This window comes from Populus trichocarpa, chromosome 2 (assembly GCF_000002775.5).
Source record: "Populus trichocarpa isolate Nisqually-1 chromosome 2, P.trichocarpa_v4.1, whole genome shotgun sequence".
Taxonomy (NCBI): Eukaryota; Viridiplantae; Streptophyta; class Magnoliopsida; order Malpighiales; family Salicaceae; genus Populus; species Populus trichocarpa.
Window position 1 is genome coordinate 23,677,365 of NC_037286.2, and position 18,581 is coordinate 23,695,945.

The window sequence follows — 18,581 nt, forward strand, 5'->3', positions numbered from 1 at the left end:
GTGGTCATTATATGAGCAACCACATGACTCGAACCTGAGACCACAGAGGGAGCAAACCTCTTGATCCCAAACTCTTACCATTGGGCCACCACCTAGATGGTTGCATTTCTTTAGCTTTCTTCTTTGTGAACTGTGTATTTCTATTCTATATCCGGTTCAAGTTTTTTCCGACAATCTCAGTTATCACAGAGGAAAAAAAAGCCTCAAAAATCAAAACCAACACTTGTAGATATAGGATACAGCTTTCATTAATTAGTAAAAAAATTTACGTGGAGAATAGACATAATATAGAATATAGGTTCTAGTTTTCATGATTTTAATTGCTCAAGATTCTTTGTAAATATCTAATGGTTTCGATAAATAATTAAATATATAAATGAATCTTCTAAGCTCTAACAGAAGTGATCTCGTAATAATTAAAAAATTACATGGTTTCATAATTTTATTGGTTCTTGAATTGCTTCAATACTAATAGATTGTTTGTTTTAAATTTGTTAATTATTAGTTAATGAAAAATTACTTAAATTATGTATGAATTTATATCTGAACCATGTATTTTAAGGTATTTAAACTATGCATGAATTTTTATTTGAACCGTGTATTTTAAGGTGCTTGAACTGTATATAATTTTTTTATATATAATTTTATGATTTGTTTTTATAATCTAAATTTATTTTGTATTTTTTATACCGTGTGAAAAATATATTTTTAACAACAGTGGGTGGGATTACCAAGAAACCTAATAAGGAAATTAAAGAGAATGATCGCAAGCGGCAAATTCAGCTCAAGCTTGATGTGCTTGAAGACAAAGTCGACTGCACAGGGGTGGTATACTGATGCTGAAATTAAAGAGAAGCTTCCGGAAGCTAGGAAGACTTTGGAGGCTGCATCCGAAGAGATTGGGGGGCTTCCTGCCTCCGTTGAAATTGCGGTTTGAAAGGTGACGTTTGGAGTTTTATTTTGTAAAGTGTTGTATTTGTTAAATTTTATTTTTAATATTAATACATTAAAATAATAATAAAATATTAATTTAAAACAAATAAAAAAATTTAATAATTTTTTAAACATTTTTAAAATGCACAAACAAGCAGATCCTAAATAGAGATAGGTTAAAATTTAATTTTATATTTTAAAATTAATTTTTTTATGTTTTTTTAATTATTTTGATATGTTAATATAAAAAATAAAAAATATATATCTTAATACATTTTTGAATGAAAATTATTTTAAAAAATAACGGCTAAAATACTTCCAAACATAAAAAAATAAAAATCAATGACTTTTATTTTGTTTTATTTTCGATTTTCAATAATGTTGATGCTTATGGTGATTTCCATGCTTTTGTCAGTGTGTTTTATCTCTTCTTCCTGTTAAAAGATTGACTCCTGCGCCTATGTCGCTGTAAGTTCGATGGTTGTGGTGTGGATGTGCGGGTGACTTGATAAACATGTATAAAAAAGCAAGTTTATTTCAGGAATTGTGTGTTTCTTTATAGCTGTGGGGGTAGCATTTTTGTATAGATTTTTTTTAAAAATATTTTTTTATTTAAAAAATATATTAAAATATTTTTTAAAACTTTTTATATCAACAAATAAAAACTATCATAAAACATTAAAAAAAAATACTTTTTAAACTTGAGGTGTACGGTTAAGAAAGTGTTTGGTACTTTTCAAAATATTTTTTATTGGGAAATATATTAAAATAATATTTTTTTTTTATTTTTTTAAATTAACTTCTAATCAAAATAATTTTAAAACATAAAAAAAAAAAATCAAGTTTTTCAAGCTGTGCATTAAAACACTAGGTATAATAACTGTATGTATAACCTGTGATCTCCTTTAATTTCTCTCTACTACATAAGATATCGTTTCTATTTCATTATTAATTTGATCCCATTGAAAAAAAAAAAAAAAAAAAAGCTTACTGTTGTTCTTGTTTTTCCGAGCAGCAGACAGCGGTGCTGAAGACAATAGGTGGCTGGAGATCTTACAGGCCTGGTATCTTACAAGAACAGGGATGGTGTGGTTAATTATGAATTGTTATGGATTTCTTACCAATAATAATATTGGTAAGAAAAGGATTGTGTTATAAATATTAAAGACAATGGTGTAATCTTGAGAGATGTAACTTAACTGGTTAGGTTTTAGGTTTGTTTTTTAAAACTTACCGGTTCGAGTTTCACAAACTTCAGGGCTATTGCAGGCTTACAAGATCGTTAATTTCAGGGCCCGTTGGATTAGTTAAGGTACACGCAAGTTAGCCCGAACATTCACATTAATAAAAATAAAAAAAACAGCGGTGCAATAACAAGAGACTGCCATAGTTAAAGCTTAAAAATTGGCCCAGAGGAGTAGAAATTGTAGTCGAAGAGAAATTACTATTACTAATTACTGAAAAATATTGACAAAAACTCTAAAAGATGTCGAAGAAACCTGTAGAAAACACTGTGGACACACTTTAATTCTACTGATCATTGCTGTAGTATAATGCTATTGTGCCCTCCAAATAAAAGAAGAAGAAGAAGACGACTATTGGTAGGGGGTATTTTGATCTCGTTCGGATGATTCATTTGTCATTAAAAATTTGTTGAGATAAATGTGATTTTTTTTTTGTTTTCTAAAATAGTAAAATGACTTCAATAATCTTTAGGTCAAATTTTTCCGTATTCAGATTTTTCTAATTTTTAAAATACACTGAAAAGACAGATTTAGCTTTATAAACCAAAAGGTTAAATCATAAGTCTAGGGGTCTTTTAAGTCTTTTTAATATAGTTTTTTTATTATTATTGATTTCACATCCATAAGGTGTAGTTTAGTTTGGTTCTTTTGGTTTAATTAGTTAATATTAAATTTAGAAATGTTGTTGACATGTGTTTCCACCGTGTTGTTGTAAGCATCATCACTCTTTTTTTTTCCTGGTGTGACACATGCCTTCTGAGATGCAACAGTTTGTCATGGTGAGTTTTTTTTTTCCTTTTCTTTTCTCTTTTTCCTCATAAAAATATAACATGGTCATCTTTATTTATGATATTTCAGTTTGAGTTCTTATTTTTTTTATTTTTAAATTTTATTTCTTGATCTTCTTATACAAATTTTATTTGTTTTTGATTTAGTCCTTCAATTTCAATTTGTCATGTTTTATTTCTTCCAGTCCAGTTTTTATTTTATTTTTATTTTTTTTCCTTAACCCTTTTGTAAAAGTATTTTTGATTTTCAATTTCATCATTCAATTTAAGTTTATTGTGTATTATTATTTTCAATTTGGTCCTCATTCTTTTAATTTTTTTCCCTTTTTGTTTAAGTTATTTCTCATTTCAATTTACCCTCCAATTAAAAAATTTGTGTTACTCTCTGATTTATTTTTTATTTTTATTTTCAACCTCATTCTTTAAATTATAATTTTTTTATCATTTTTGTTAATTGATTTTTTTTATCAATTTCATCATTCAACGTTTGATTCGCTGGAGATTGAGTTTTGTAGGATTCGCCTCTCATTATTCAAATCAACTCGGGTTGACTCAAGTTTTTTTTTGTTCAATTTCATGCTTCCAAATGGTTTTTTTTCAAGTTATTGTGATAACTTTTTTCTATTTATTTACACAAATAATTCTCAATTTTATTTAATTATGTTAAAAAAATACATCAAAAAAGTCCACGCATCCGATTTTTTTGCTTGAAACAAAATATATGACCCACGGCATAGCACATATAGTAAAAAAACTAAAATAATTAGGGCATTTTTTAATGTTCATTGCATTGTTCATGTGAATAGCACGGTTTGTTTTTTCTCTCTTTTTTTTTTGTCATCAAGCTTAATTTCTTTGTAATTTCTTCTTTAAAAAAAACTAAAAAAAAAATTGGGATTTTTTTAGTGTTCATGTGAATAGTGCAATTTGTTTTTTTTCCTTTTTTTATCATCAAACTCAATTTCTTTATAATTTCTTCATTTCAAGTTATATTAGAATGGCTTTATATGTTGAGATTTGTTTCCTTTTCCATATTCTCACATACAAAGTGTCAAGGAACACCCCGTCTTTAAATTAATGATCAATTTTTACAAAATAAAATTTTAGGTTATAGTTAAAAATAATATTAAATGAAAATATATAAAAATAAAAAAAGTAGCAAACCCGTTGTTTAACATGCAAAAAATTTTAGTTTCGTCCCTAAAATTTCAGTTGATGTGTTATTTGGTCTCTAAAGTTATATTATTTTATGTTTTGAATTTTGATCGTAAACTTAATTTCTTTTATGTTTCGATTATTAAGTGCCGATAAACAATAAAGAAAGACAATCAAAAATAAAAAGAGAGAGAAAGAGGTCAGTTATACACATATTGGTAATGAAAAAGACAGATTCTAGTGTCAATAAATTTGTGTCACGAAAATGAGCTTTTATTGAGATGATTTGGAGTCTCTCTCTTACTATAAAAAATATATTGAGACTTCAAAGTATGTTTTATTTAATTTAATGCTTTATTTTTATACCAATTGGAGGATCCTTTCGAGTTTAAAAGGGATTTCATAAGGTCCGTGAGATATTTGTTTGGTGCTTGTAGTTGAAAATAACTTTTTTTTAAAAAAAAATTTCAAAATCTAAAACTCTCATTTGTTTTTTCAAGCTCATCCAATGAACTAAATTTAAACCGGTGAATAACACGTCATCTATTCTAAAAAAAACATCACCAGCCTTTTATTGGAAAAAAAAAATGCACAAGCCTAGCCTTATATAAATATACACACCTGAGCTTATTAGTTTGTGCCTATCATGTCTACCTATTTATTAAGTTGCCTTTGCTTTTTTAGAATAAAATTATTTTTAAAATAATCTATTAAAATGATATGTTAACAATGATCTACTAAGGTCAAAGCTTTAAAAAACATTGAAGCTTTCTATGGTAATATTTGTATTATATATTCATCAACAACAACAACAATATATATATATATATATATATATATTCTTGTTATATATTTTTTATAATTATTATTAGATTTATTTTTGTAAATGTGTGTAAAAATGATTGATTCATCTTTTTTTTATTATTATTGAAACTTACTCTCATGATCATAATAAATTTTCATTTAAAAATGATCTATTCATCCTTTTTAATATTATTTTTTTATTAAAACATGATCATAATACATTTTCATTAATAAACATGTTTTTTTCATAACAAAAAAAGAAATACATGAACAAGGAAAGAGTGTTTTTTAATTATCATTTAAAAGATCAGCTTGTTGCTATTTCATTCAATTCATTAGAATGCTAAAGAATATTTTTTTAATTGTCATTAGTTTTTATTCAATAAATCTTGCTATTAATAAAACAAACATTTTATTGTCAAAACAAAAAAAAATACATGAATGAGAGGACAATTTTGACTAATTTTTTTTATCTAGAATTTTAATCATTTCCTTTCATATAAATATCTATTTTAATTTTCATATAATTAAATAAAAATATTTTTTAAATAGTGTCTTGCATAACAAGATCAAATAGTTTGCTTTTTATAATAAAAATCAACTCTAGGTTTTAGTTTTTAATCAATGTTAACTTCTATTTCTATGATTTATTGGTTATATATTTTTCAATTTATTTTATTAAACAATAACATCATATTTTTTAAGTTTCAGTTAAAAAATTTCATTAAACTAGAAAAGCATTAATAACACTGACACCTACGTATCGTCATCTCCACCTCATATGCCAATTCAAAGAATTTCCCACATCAAATTTCATATTTCACCAGACTTTTTTTGGGGGCCTGTAAGCCAGAGAACCTCCTCCCAAAGCCAAGAGTTCCTTCTTTATTAAGACCAGTTACACCTGGGCTCCAGGCTGCTACAGTCTAATAACCAGCTTGTGACTGCTACAGCCTGGGAAAAGAGCTAAAGCCTAAAGGTGCAACCAGGGTCCATCCTGCTAGACTTCAGATAAAAATGGCAATAGAATTGGTTGGACTGAGTTTCCATCAACATGATTTTCCCACCCTTCTCTTTCTAAGTTACAAATCACTATGAATTAACCATTTAAATTCTTGAAAATGTCTATCTTTATTGCTCCTCTATTTCTTATTTCGTTGTTACTACATAGTTATAGTAAATCTCGCTCAGGTTCTACAATTTCTATGGATTTATGGACAGTCTCCTTAACCTAAAAGATCCCAGAAGAAAAGAAAAACCTAATGTAGCGCTTGTTGCATCAGGGCCTGAAGCAGAACCTCCTTTGAGCAGGCCAGTCACTGTTGATAGCAACAGTCACCGAACCTCTTGCTGAGATGACTTCAGGGAGACTGGCATGGGTGTCCTTAGAATAATGTTACATTTGGAGGGTTAAACGGTTTTGGATGAATGATGATTGCTGCGCCTCGTTCTTTCGTCGAATTTTCTTATTTATCTTCCATTGATTGGTCTACACAAGGTCACAACAAATTAGTTGCAGTATACAAAATGGAATGGACATAAATCGAAATAGCATAAAGACCATGTTTCTGTTGCCAATCTCATTTGGTATCAAGTAATCAAGAACTAATCAGAACATCCATCTCGGAGAGGAGTGAACCGCGCTTTGCTTCGGTCTGGTTGGCTGCTCTGAGTTGTTTCGCTTCTTCATTATAGAAGACACAGTTGGGCTAAAGTAGTCATTACTCCTTTGAGAAGTTGCCCCTTGTGAATGCATTTTCCTTCCATGGATGAAGCTTCTCTGCTGTTCTAGCATTGCCCTTCGGGCCACCTGGTTCCTTTGGGCAGTTCCCCATCTATTATAACTTACACAACTGTGGCTCCGGCCAACTTGCTGAAACTTCCCCTCTCTTGGGCTTGTATAGTTTCGACTCTCGGCAGTTTCTGCAGAGTACATAGTTGTTTCTCCCTCACTGCTGTATCCATTATACATCTCTGAAACCTCCACTGGAGAAGAACTAGAATGGACCTCACTTTGGGCTCCATTCACAGAACCTGTTGAGGCAATGTCAGCATCCCCTTCAGGAATAGCATGTCCCTTGTACTTGATTTGATCTTCACTCAGTGGAGTCTGTGAAGGCATTTCCTTGACAGAATTCTCATCGGAGTTTGGCAGCAGCTGTATGTCTGGATGTGGTTGAACTGTAGTTTTGGTCACCCTAGGAGGGAAATTAATATCCAAAAGCTGTATTTGGGCGCTTTCCTTTTTCCTAAGAGGGCCAGCAGTCAGCTTAGGTGATTCATATATTTCTGGGGTTGGAATTCCTTGAACATGGGCACCATGTGAATCAGTAGTTTGGATTCCTTCCTTGACAGTATTTTCTGTGCCAGAACAACCTGGATTTGGTTGATCTTTACCTTTTGAGACTGTATTCGATGATGGGGTGCCATCGTTATCAGCTTCTGTCGACTTAAAAACCTGCCGGAGTGTGAAGGAAGCACAAGAATGCTCACTTTTCTGTCCCGTGGACATCAATCTAATTATCGGCAATTTGGGTTTGGTAAGTTCATCAAGGTTCCCTTCCCAGTGCTGGTTCAACCAATCACAAATAATGGGTACAGGAATACCGAATTGCATGGGAGAATCCTTCTTCCATGATGATGAGGATGATGATGAAGTTGAAGAAGATTTAGTATTTGGAGATGTCGCAAGTTTCATGGGATCACAGATCATGAATGCAAGATTACCTTGTGCATCAAATCCAGCAGATCCAGGGCTCCATGATACTCCATCAGTTGACAGTTTTATGAGATTGTCCGTGGCAATGACCACCTTTCCTTCACCAACTGTCAGTTCTTCATTATCTGTATGGCCTAAAAAGTAAACAGCACTTCCCAAATCCAGATTTGGTTTTGAACAGGTCTTCAAGTAGTGTGGCTGCTGCCCTTGGGCATTTGATTCTCCATCCACAGAATCCAAACCCACTATAGTTAGATCTAGAACAGAGGTGGTAATGAAAAACCTGCAACCAAGCAATTCCTGTGAGAAAATTCATAATGTCTGCCTGCCTTAAACCATTCAGCTATTCAAAATTAAAGTCCACAACCTTCCTTTCAATTAGCCTAGCACTATGGGAGCCATGGCAGCATTATTGCTTTAGCTACAAAGAGAAGCAATTTCCTGTTCCTAGTTAGCAGATCAATAAATGTCAAAATGTAACTTCTGGTTGTTGTAGAAAGGATAAGGATAACCAGAAATCCTTCCAAACTGATTACCAGTAACCATGGTTCTTGGTGAAGATAATACAATTACGTAAATCATTCATAAATGGAGGCCAAATGTTCTATCAAAGAGCTAGCTTCTACCAAATAGAAAATCAATGTGGATGGTTTGTGTTTGTATTTATATTCAATGGAAAATCAATTCAACCCAAGAACATCCTTTAATTCCTCTCTGATTAATCCATCCAATTGTAAAGATCCTGACAACAAACTATAAAAATCTAAATATGCATGCCTTCAATATTCTCAACCTGATCTAAAAACTAGCAGCTGAAGCACTGCAGGTTACGAGCATTCACAATCGTCATAAAGATGACAATTAAGGTAACCTGGCAGTGGTAGCAGTGGCAATAATGCATTTGTAGTAGTGAGACTGATGCAGACAGTGTTTTTATCGGATTCTATGGAGAGCTTCTTAGAGATGTACTTACTCTTCCTCTGGGGTTTCTCGGACATTTCCACCTGTTGCAACTGCTAATTCACTATATGGCATAGTTGGACATTCAGCAGCTCATTTCCTATTTTTTCCAACATAGATCCTAATCCTACAAGCCTTAAAACCTCCCACAAAACCCTCTCGATGCTAGCACCCTATAATCACTATATCATACAGTTGGATTATTTTTCTTGCTGCTCAGAAATTCCAGCAACCAGAAACTATGATGCCTGGAGCCAAACAGCCATCATTTCTCCTTAAACCACAACAAACACAAATCCATTCAATCTACAAAACCTAAACCTACTGTCTTAAAATAGAAAATCTAAATCCCTAAATTTTATCTGTAACCCACCACAAAAACCGTCATAGAAGAATTTTCCATCCGCATCTCCTACAAAAGCATAATTTTGTTTTGGGATGGGGGGCAAACAAAGCTGCAACTTCAAATGGACATCTCATAATGAAATGCTACGAGACAGTTTACTTTGCCTCGAAAAACAAAAGAAAACACAGTTTTTGGTTCGACAATAAAAGGTATTCTCAGACCAACTTGCTTGTCAACCGAGACTAACTCCCTTCTCAAGCGATCTTAAGGATGCATTCTCCACATCAGCTTCGTGCATTCAGAGGAATTTAATAAATTTCCCTATATGCTGGCCCAAGAAAAGAATTAAACCTAGGAAACCTGGAAACGGAGCAAATCTCCTTAACCACCGGGCCAACCCTGGGTTCACAGGAAACATCAAAACACAGTTATGCGCAATACACTGTTAGTTTGACAGTGCAGAAATCGATACTATCTGGAACATAACCTCCAGAACTAAAGAATCATTTTCCTTATTTGAGGGAAAATGTAAACTAGAACATGGGAAAATGTAAACTAAAACATATAAATCTTCACTTTGCATTGGCTCATGTAGAAGAAGCAAAGATTCTCAATGAGATCCAGCACTCAACTTTCTATCAATGGTTCCACATTTCCGATTCAACCAAAGAAAACCCAGAAAGAAGCAAGGAACAGTCAAATAATTATTTGAAAAGAAAAGGGACAGGCCTGTGAGGGACGAGAGTGGCAGCTACACCATTTTGGAGGCGGATCTCGCAACCTTCAGCAGCAGCGATAGAGGGAATGTTAACATGAGCAGTCAAAAGAAGATTCCGGTGGATCAGGAATCCAGTGCCGGAGATCCCATTGGCGGTGGCGGATATCCTGGCAATTGCAGGACCCTTACCAGTAAAAAGGGCAGCCTTCAATTTCTCAGACTTGCCTACTCCTTTGCAAAAACACCATGACTCACTCAAAACACCCATTTTGTCCAAATCTTTTTTTTAAAAAAAAAATACTTCTATCCTGTGAGTTATCTTCCTGGAATCAGAGAGGAGCAAGAGGATCTAGAGAGAGCAGCATTTTTTCTCAAGTAAAATAAAAAATATTTAAGGTAATGGGCAGTAATGGGTTTTGTGTAGTAATGTGTGGAGAGAGAGGAGATGGCCGTGAAAAGAGTAAACAGGGGTGGGGGCGTGGCTGTGTGCTGTTTTTGAGCTGGATTTTTTAAAGAATGGCTACTAGCGGAGTAGGAGTATTTAAACTAGTAAAAACAACAGAGATTTTGAGATAGTGCGAGATTTGACTGACAGGGAAGGAGACGGCGACACCACGTTTTGGCATTTGGGTATTTTTTCTTTTCTTTTCTTTTCAAAGTTATTAAAATTATTTTTTATTATAATCGGGTCATGGTTTAAGAGTTAACCAGATTAAATAAAACAATATTATTTTTAAAAATATATTTTTAAAAGAATATATATATTTTTTTAAAAAAAATTAAACCATATTCTGTTGATTGAGTTCTAAATTGACTCATCATAAAAAAAAACAAGTTTAACTAGGTTAAGTAAATTTAATATTAAATTAAAAAAATAAATTTAATGATATTCATAAATAACTGCTGACATCTTATTAATTATTTTATAACCTATTATAAAAAAAAACAAATATAAGCAGGAGAAAGAAATCATATCATCATCTCATCATCCTAACATGTAAATTTGATTTTTTTCTACTTATATTTGTTTATTTTTTCAAATAAAATAACTAATATGATATCATTTATTACTTTTTGAACATTATAAATTTTTTTGGTTAAAAAATATAGCTGAATTATTGTGTCATTGGTTATTACAAGAATAATTTTGAAAGGTGTTGAAATTGTCTTTTAAAATTTTAATGATGTTTAGAGTATTTGTAAATTGAAATGTTGAATGTTAATGGAGAGATATTAGTTATATTATTAGTAATAATGGATAAGAAACAATTAAAATAACTTGGTGTTATTTAAAAAAATAAAGAAAAAGAATTTAAAATAATAATATTACTTGGAGGGTAAAATTTACCCTCTAGAAGCACCAATTTGAAGGTACTTAGTACTAAATGTTGATGATGATTTTAAGGATGTAAGAAAAATATATAAAAAAAGAATTAACCCTTGTTGCCCTTGTACTAAATGTAATCTAATACTAATTTTTTAAGGAGGTAAGATTTGGTTTTTGATAAGGTTTGGTGTATTAAAAAATAATTAAATTATTAGTAATGATTGAAATATAAAAATAAAAAATTATTTGATATTTATTGTAGGATAAAAATTAGGAGAGAGAGAGAAAAACATACTTAAAAAAAAATTAATTTTCCAAGAACAACAATTTAGAGATATTTAGTATCCCCTAAATTATTAACTCTTCTACAAAAATTCAACCAAATATACCACTTTTTTTCTCCTAAAAACTTAGTTGGAAAAAAAAAATATCTTTGCTATTAGCTTATAATGTGTAATTATTAATTATTATAAATTCATTCTGAAAAAAAAGTGAGCACAAAATTTATTATATCACTACTCTGAATTAGTTGCATGTTAATTTTGAAATGCCAAATCTCATATGTTATATTTAAGTTGTGTTTAATAATATGTTTGGATTGAGTTTAAAATTATTTTTTTAAAATGCATTATGTGATGTTTTTTTTCATGAATATTTTGAATGATTTTAATATATTAATTAATCAAAATATTTTTTTGTAAGATTATTTATAAAATCAAGAAACTACTATGATCTAGTGTAGTCATAAGTCAAGTTGTAATGTTGTGTCAATTGCTTATTACTTTATTGTATCGTGAAAAATCATAGATATAACAAATATGATAATATTTGTTTTGTTTGTTTTTGTGTTTTGAAAATATTTTTGAAAAAAAATAAAATATTTTTTTTTATTTGAAATTAATATTTGTTTGATGTTTTCAAATCATTTTGATATATTTTTAAGCGAAAAACACTTTGAAAAGCAACACTTCTTTATTAATTGTGTAAACAATTTAATAAACACATGAAACAAATATAAGAATTTCATATAAAATTGAGTGATGAGTGATTAATAAATAATTGATTCAATGAGTACGAATGAAAATAAAATTAGCTAGAAAACAAAATGGCGTGGGAGATTTGTAAAATGCATTATAAATCCTCTCATATGGCATTGTCGATAGACTATTCACAATGCAATTTTTTTTATTTGACTTTTATTTGACCAAATTATAAGCCAATTTGTAGGGAGTAAGATTAAAAAACGGGGGACCAAATTAAAAAACACTTAGAGAATAAGCGGCTTTAAAAATTTTGGGCAAAATAATTATTGCAATACATATACTTTACAAAGTATTGATACTAGGTTCCTTCAGTTTTTAAAATTGAAGAAAAAAATTTATTTTGGTCAAAAACTTCATTTTCCTTATTTTTTGGGCCGTAAAATGAAAGAAATGAGAGAAAGTCACTGGAATCTTGAGCTGAAGAGATAAAATATCTGTTTACACCAATTATGAACACTAAAAATATTGAAATTGGTGTCAAATTGCTTATTTTGACGAGGGGAGCTCTTGTTTACCATGAAATTGTCAATAAAACATATATGGTCTTGATAAGATTTTTTATCTTGGGTTAATTTCAAGTTTTATGTTGGTTTTCTATTTTTGTTTTTTTGAGGTCATGAATGAGTTTATCAAATTGACTATGATGTTTTGAGTAAAAAAAAATAAGTTGAAAAATCAGTTATTAGATCTAAAAAATCATCAATCTGTTTTTCTAGTCATCACAGCGACTAGAAACTAAGTAATTAGACAACGTGTCATCTAATTAATCTTTCTAAAAAGAATTAAGGCAGAAAACATGTCATCCCCCGAATATAAAGAAAAAAAAGGGATTTAACCGTTTGGACTTTAACAAAATAGGTTAGGGGTTTGGACTTTAACAAAATAGGTTAGGGGCTAGCCTGACTTGTTAAGTGACACAACATATAAAAACATGTAGTTCTGAATGAATAAATTATATGTATGAATAATTTTTTTTATTTAAAATTTTTTTAACTATAAAAACATGCTGAGAAAATATATATATATATATATATTATTTTTGCTGAAGAATAAAATATCCGTGACGAAACGATATTCTCATAAAACATGTCACATGAAAGGAGACATCTACGATCGTTGAAATTGACTTTCCAAATCCGACTTTCCATTTTCCAACCCTCTCTTGCTCAAAGTTAATGGGCCACGGGTCATGAAGAAAAATACAACACAATTCTTTTTTTCCTTTAATTTTTTTTTTAATTTCAAAACAGTAATCAAATATTGTTCTGTTCCAATGGTTTATAACCTTTGAATTTTTATTTCTCAAAGTCAAATCTATATAATACACTTTTTTAAACTCTTACTTTGCTATTTAATTATTTGGTATTTTAGTGAGGATTGTTTCATCTACAGCGTCACTTATGTTGTACTATTAATTACTGTTAGCTTGTAGAATTAATATTCAAGCACAGACCACTGAGGCTTGTAGCCAAGCGGTAGAGTCAAGGTTTTCTTGTCTCTATCATCTGGGTTCGAGTCTTAGCGTGAACACTTGTTATCCCTGTGGTGTTTTACCTGCCTACTGGGCTTGCAGGGTATTCAGTGAGTCCGAGAATTAGTTGTGGTGCGCGTAAGTTGACCCGGACATCCCGGGTTACCAAAAAAAAAATATTCAAGCACAGAATTGTTAGCTTGTAGTTGTACTATTAATTACTGTCTACATTGAAGGTTCTTTTTTGTGATGTGATCGGACATTATAATATCATAAATGTACATGAAAATTATCTGAAGTTAGGTTATTTACCTGTATATTTTGAAAAAAATTACAATTTATATCTTAAATTTTATACATGCGTTAATATTTAACAATTTCCCTCTGGGAAAAAAATCAACAAAGAATAATTAATTATTTCCAATATTGACATTATTTTTTATTTAATGACTTATTTTTTATATTAAATATTACAAGTTTTCCATTAAATAAAAAAAATAAAACTAGCCACCACCCTTTTAACCCAAACCCAAATCTCGTGAAATCCATCTCGAGCAAGAGTTCATGCATAGCTGGGATCACATGAGAAATCCCCAAGGGGAGATTAATTGAAAATCCTCCATAGAGAATTATTTGTAACATCAACGTATTAAAATAATTTAAAAATATATAAAAAAAAAATTTAAATTAAATTTTAATTGAACATAAATGTAACCCGTTCCCAAACATGTTCTAATTCGTGTAATCATGCTCTATATTTCTAGCTAAAAGCCAAAATCTTCTCATTCGTCCCCTCCTGGAATGGAGAAAATGCATAGTGAAGCAGGATGACATCTTTTTACCAGTACTGTATGACTGCAAATCACTTGTTAAGCTGTAAATAGCAAGAGCATCAGCGTGCACAGTATATTGTAAACAGGGTTGAAAGTTTGGTTGCGGATTGCAAACAAATGTTTTGAAAAACCCTCTATGAATCTTCCCCTGCACTGGAACAAAATATTACTCTGAATTTTGATGGACAAAAAAAACATAAATATAATAGTTATATGTAATTATGGATTGATTATTAAGGATTTTAATAAATTTACATACATTTCCTCTTAATGATAGGCTTTTCACTTGAAAGGTGCCATGGTTTTTATAAATGTGACGGTGAGCGTATTGCATTGCATACATTAATAAGAATGACAATAGTTGGATTTTTTATTAGTTTTTTTTCTTTTCCTTTAGAGTTAAATTTATACAATAATGAATCTCAAAATCTAAGATATTTAAAAATAAGATTGATGTATTAAATAATTGATTAATCTCTTAGTTAAAGTAATCTAATTCATTTTTTATAGTCAAGATATCTGGTGATTTGATATAAAAAGCCTAAAGAGTACTAAAATGGAAGCATGTGATGTCTAGCAAGGCAGGTGACTATTATTTATGGTAGTAGTAGGTGATGTCTGGTAAGTTAGGTGACATGTGATGGATGCGGGGACTTTTAGATGATAAAGTCAGTAACTTTATAAAGAGAAAATGCAATGATATTTTAAATAGATAGACTCTAAAAATACACATGCTAAAAATATTGAGAATGAAGAGATTGTGAACCTTTGACTTAAATGATTCATGATATATTTATAGTTTATAAATCTTATCATTTTGTGGAGAGAAGGGCTAAGGTGTAATTTCACCATTATATTTTTGAGCTGTTTTCATGCAAAACTTCAGTATATCTATGAAATCTCTTGAGATATTTATTAGGTGGGATAAATAAAGATTTGGACAACATTTTTGTCACATTGATCATTCTCCATAAGAAAAGGATGATAGTGATGACTGATAATTTAATTATCTTTATCCTTTAATTTTGACTAAAAAACAATATAATTAACTTGATAATTTATGATTGCGCGATTTATTCCATAATGTAAAAAAGTCATCAAAACAATATAACTTTGAACTAATAAATGATATATTAGATATTTTGCTAACATGTAATCTATTTTTTTATCCTTGGTGTGAAATTATAGGTATCACAGAACTAATTAACTTGAAAAAAACTCACAGAACGTAACGTTTAATTATAGATAATTTGCTTCAATTTTTTATCCTTAATGTTAAATTATAAAAAATAACATAAACGAAAGAGTTTTTGAAACAAGATATTACTACGATTTTTTATGGAAAAGTAAGTGTATAAGTATATCAATTTTATGTAATCATGAAATTTTTTTTTTAATATGGATGTCTAGGTCAGCTTACGTGTACTTCAACTAATTCTACGAGTCTTAAAATTAACGATCATGTAAGTCTTTAGTGGCCCTGAGATTTGTAGGACTTGAACTGTGATTTTTAAAGAACAAATCTAGAACCTGACTAGTCGAGCTACACTCCTAAGAATTAATTGATTAATATAATTGTGATGAATTTACTTATATTTTTTTAATGTTAGAATTTTCACTTGAAAGCCACAATGATTTTCATTTATGTGAAAAGGATTGAAGTACGATAATAGTCTTTTTTACATTATTTTTATCTTTCATTGTTAAATTTATACAATATATTTTTGTATAATGAAACAAAATTATATCCAACACAATGAAGTTTATATATATACTAAATGTCATAACCGTGCGTTGCCATAGGCTTGTGATATGTCCGTTTATTGTTGTGGACTTATGAAAGAAAACAAAAAAAAAAAATTATACGACGAAAGACTGTTGCAATCTACAATATTTTCAAGAAAAAAATCATAAAGATAATTTTAGAAAAAAACATAAAAAAAGAAAGGAAAAAAAACCATACTGGAAAACACTGTAGCAATCTATATTATTTTGTGAGGAAATATACAGTTGTAATTCTCAACCAGCTCAATATTAAAAAAATAAAATTGACAAAGATAATTTAAAAAAAAATTGTAATATCCCACATCGGTTGGTGAGGAGTTGGTTGCTGGCCTTATTAGTAGTGCTGATTGCTAACTTGTCAGACGTGTTTTGGGGCCATGCGTGGTCGCCAAGAACAAATCCGTGAGGGTGGTAAGGCCCAAAACGAATAATATCTGGTAGATTTGGTCGAACTGTTAAAAAAATCATAAAAAACAAACAATGTGGGGAATGACTGTAGCAATCCACAGTCTTTTAAAGAAAAAAAAGTACAAAGCTAAATTTTCAACTAGCTTAATATTAAAAAAAAATAGAAGTAACAAAGACAATTTTGAAAAATATTATATATAAAAAAATAAAAAAAAAAACAAAAGAAAAAAGACTTATGTGGGGAAACATTATAGCAATCCACAATGTTTTAAAGGAAAAAACTACAAAGCTAAATTCTTAACCATCTCAATATTAAAAAAATAAATTCAACAAAGATAATTTTTATAAATAAACACTATAGCAAAACAAAAACTATATGGGGAAACACTGTAACAATTGACAATGTTTCAAAGAAAAAAACTATAAAGCTAAATTCTTAACTAGTTCAATAGTAAAAAAATAAAATCGACAAAGATAATTTAAAAAAAAACACAAAAACAAAAAAAACAAAGAAAGAAGATAATTTTAGGACAAAAACAAAAAAAGAAAAAAAAATACAGGGAATGGAAAAAAAATATGAAAAAACGAGAAAAAAAAACATCACAATGTTTTAAAGGAAAAAACTGCAAAGCTAAATTCTTAACCATCTCAATATTAAAAAAATAAATTCGACAAAGATAATTTTTATAAAAAAATATGTGAAAAAACACTATAGCAAAACAAAAACTATATGGAAAAACACTGTAGCAATCGACAATGTTTCAAAGAAAAAAACTATAAAGCTAAATTTTCAACCAGTTCAATAATAATAAAAAATAAAATCGATAAGTATAATTTTTTTAAAAAAAAGAAAAAAAGAAAAAAGAAGAAGATAATTTTGAAAAAAAATAAAAAAAAGAAAAAACATGTGGGGAATGGGAAAAAAAAAACATGCGGGGAATAAAAAAAATGAAAAAACAATAAAAAATATGTGAAAAAAGTTACATTACTTTCATTTAGAGTATTAATTAATATATTGGTGATATGTCATGTACATTTAATTGCTCGTTTTGTAGGTATGATGAATTAATAATACTGTCAAATCTCAACCATTTGGGATGTAATTGATATCTACATTAAAAGTTTTTTATTTTATTTTATGACGTAATTGAACATTTACAATATCACAAATGGATGTATCATATTTTTTTTTCTTTTTATTTGAAATAATATCTTGTTTTATATATGAATTTTTTTTTTTAGTGATCTCATTAATATTGTAATTTTTTTTTTTGAAACAAACTTTAATATGAATTAAATCTCTTGCGATAAGGTTAATATAAATTGACCTTGTCAATAAAAAATAAAATTTAAAAAATAAATTTAAATTCAGATTATATGTTGACCTGTAAGGTCAATTAGATTTAATCTAAAAACTATTTTCCAATTTAATTTAAAATTTAAGCTGAGTTAAATTTTAAATTGGTAAGTCAATAAATAACCGCCTAGATGAAGCCGGAATTAATAACACTAATTTCAAAGAAAAGTTAAAAAGAAGAGCTCTGTACGCGGAGATTGTTGTGCCTAGATTCGAGACTATCATAATTACATTTCCGGGAAAACAATCATTTTTCAGTTTGGAAATAAAAGGCCGGTAATAAGCAAGTGATTATTTTTAATTCGGTTTGATTTTTATAAATAAATAAATAAATTAAATTAAATTTTATTAATTTTTTTAAATTAATACTGGTTTGAAATTAATCGGTTTTGGTTTGGTTTTTTAGAACAAAAACCAGTTTGACACGATTTTGGCTCTGTTTTTTCCTGTTTGACTCGGTTTTTTCAATTTGGCTCAGTTTTTTTTCGATTTAGGTTCGGTTCGATTTGATTTTTTCAGTTTTAGGCTTATAAAATTGAAACCGAACTGAACCGGTCAATTTTTTTAAAATTTTAATCGGTTTTTTTCACGATTCGATTTATTCGATTTTTTTTTTTTAATTTTTTGGTTTTTTTCTCACCCCTAATACCAGGGACTACTCCAAGGTTTGGTAATAACTTTGTAAATTGA

General features: G+C 29.3%; 1 protein-coding gene across 2 annotated transcripts; it reads right to left on the reverse strand.

Moving 5' to 3' along the window:
- Positions 1–6,036: 6,036 nt before the first annotated feature.
- Positions 6,037–10,196, reverse strand: LOC7471158 (uncharacterized). Of its 2 annotated transcripts, none has more exons than XM_024594395.2 (2): positions 9,679–10,196; positions 6,037–7,926 (listed from the first exon to the last, which is right to left on the reverse strand). In XM_024594395.2, exons 1-2 carry the CDS (start codon positions 9,933–9,935, stop codon positions 6,534–6,536), a joined length of 1,650 nt encoding a protein of 549 aa, XP_024450163.1. In that variant the 5' UTR covers positions 9,936–10,196; the 3' UTR covers positions 6,037–6,533. The 2 variants fall into 2 exon arrangements, with proteins under 2 accessions (XP_024450163.1, XP_024450164.1); XM_024594396.2 differs by lacking the exon at positions 9,679–10,196 and adding an exon at positions 8,617–9,665.
- Between the last annotated feature and the right edge of the window lie 8,385 nt (positions 10,197–18,581).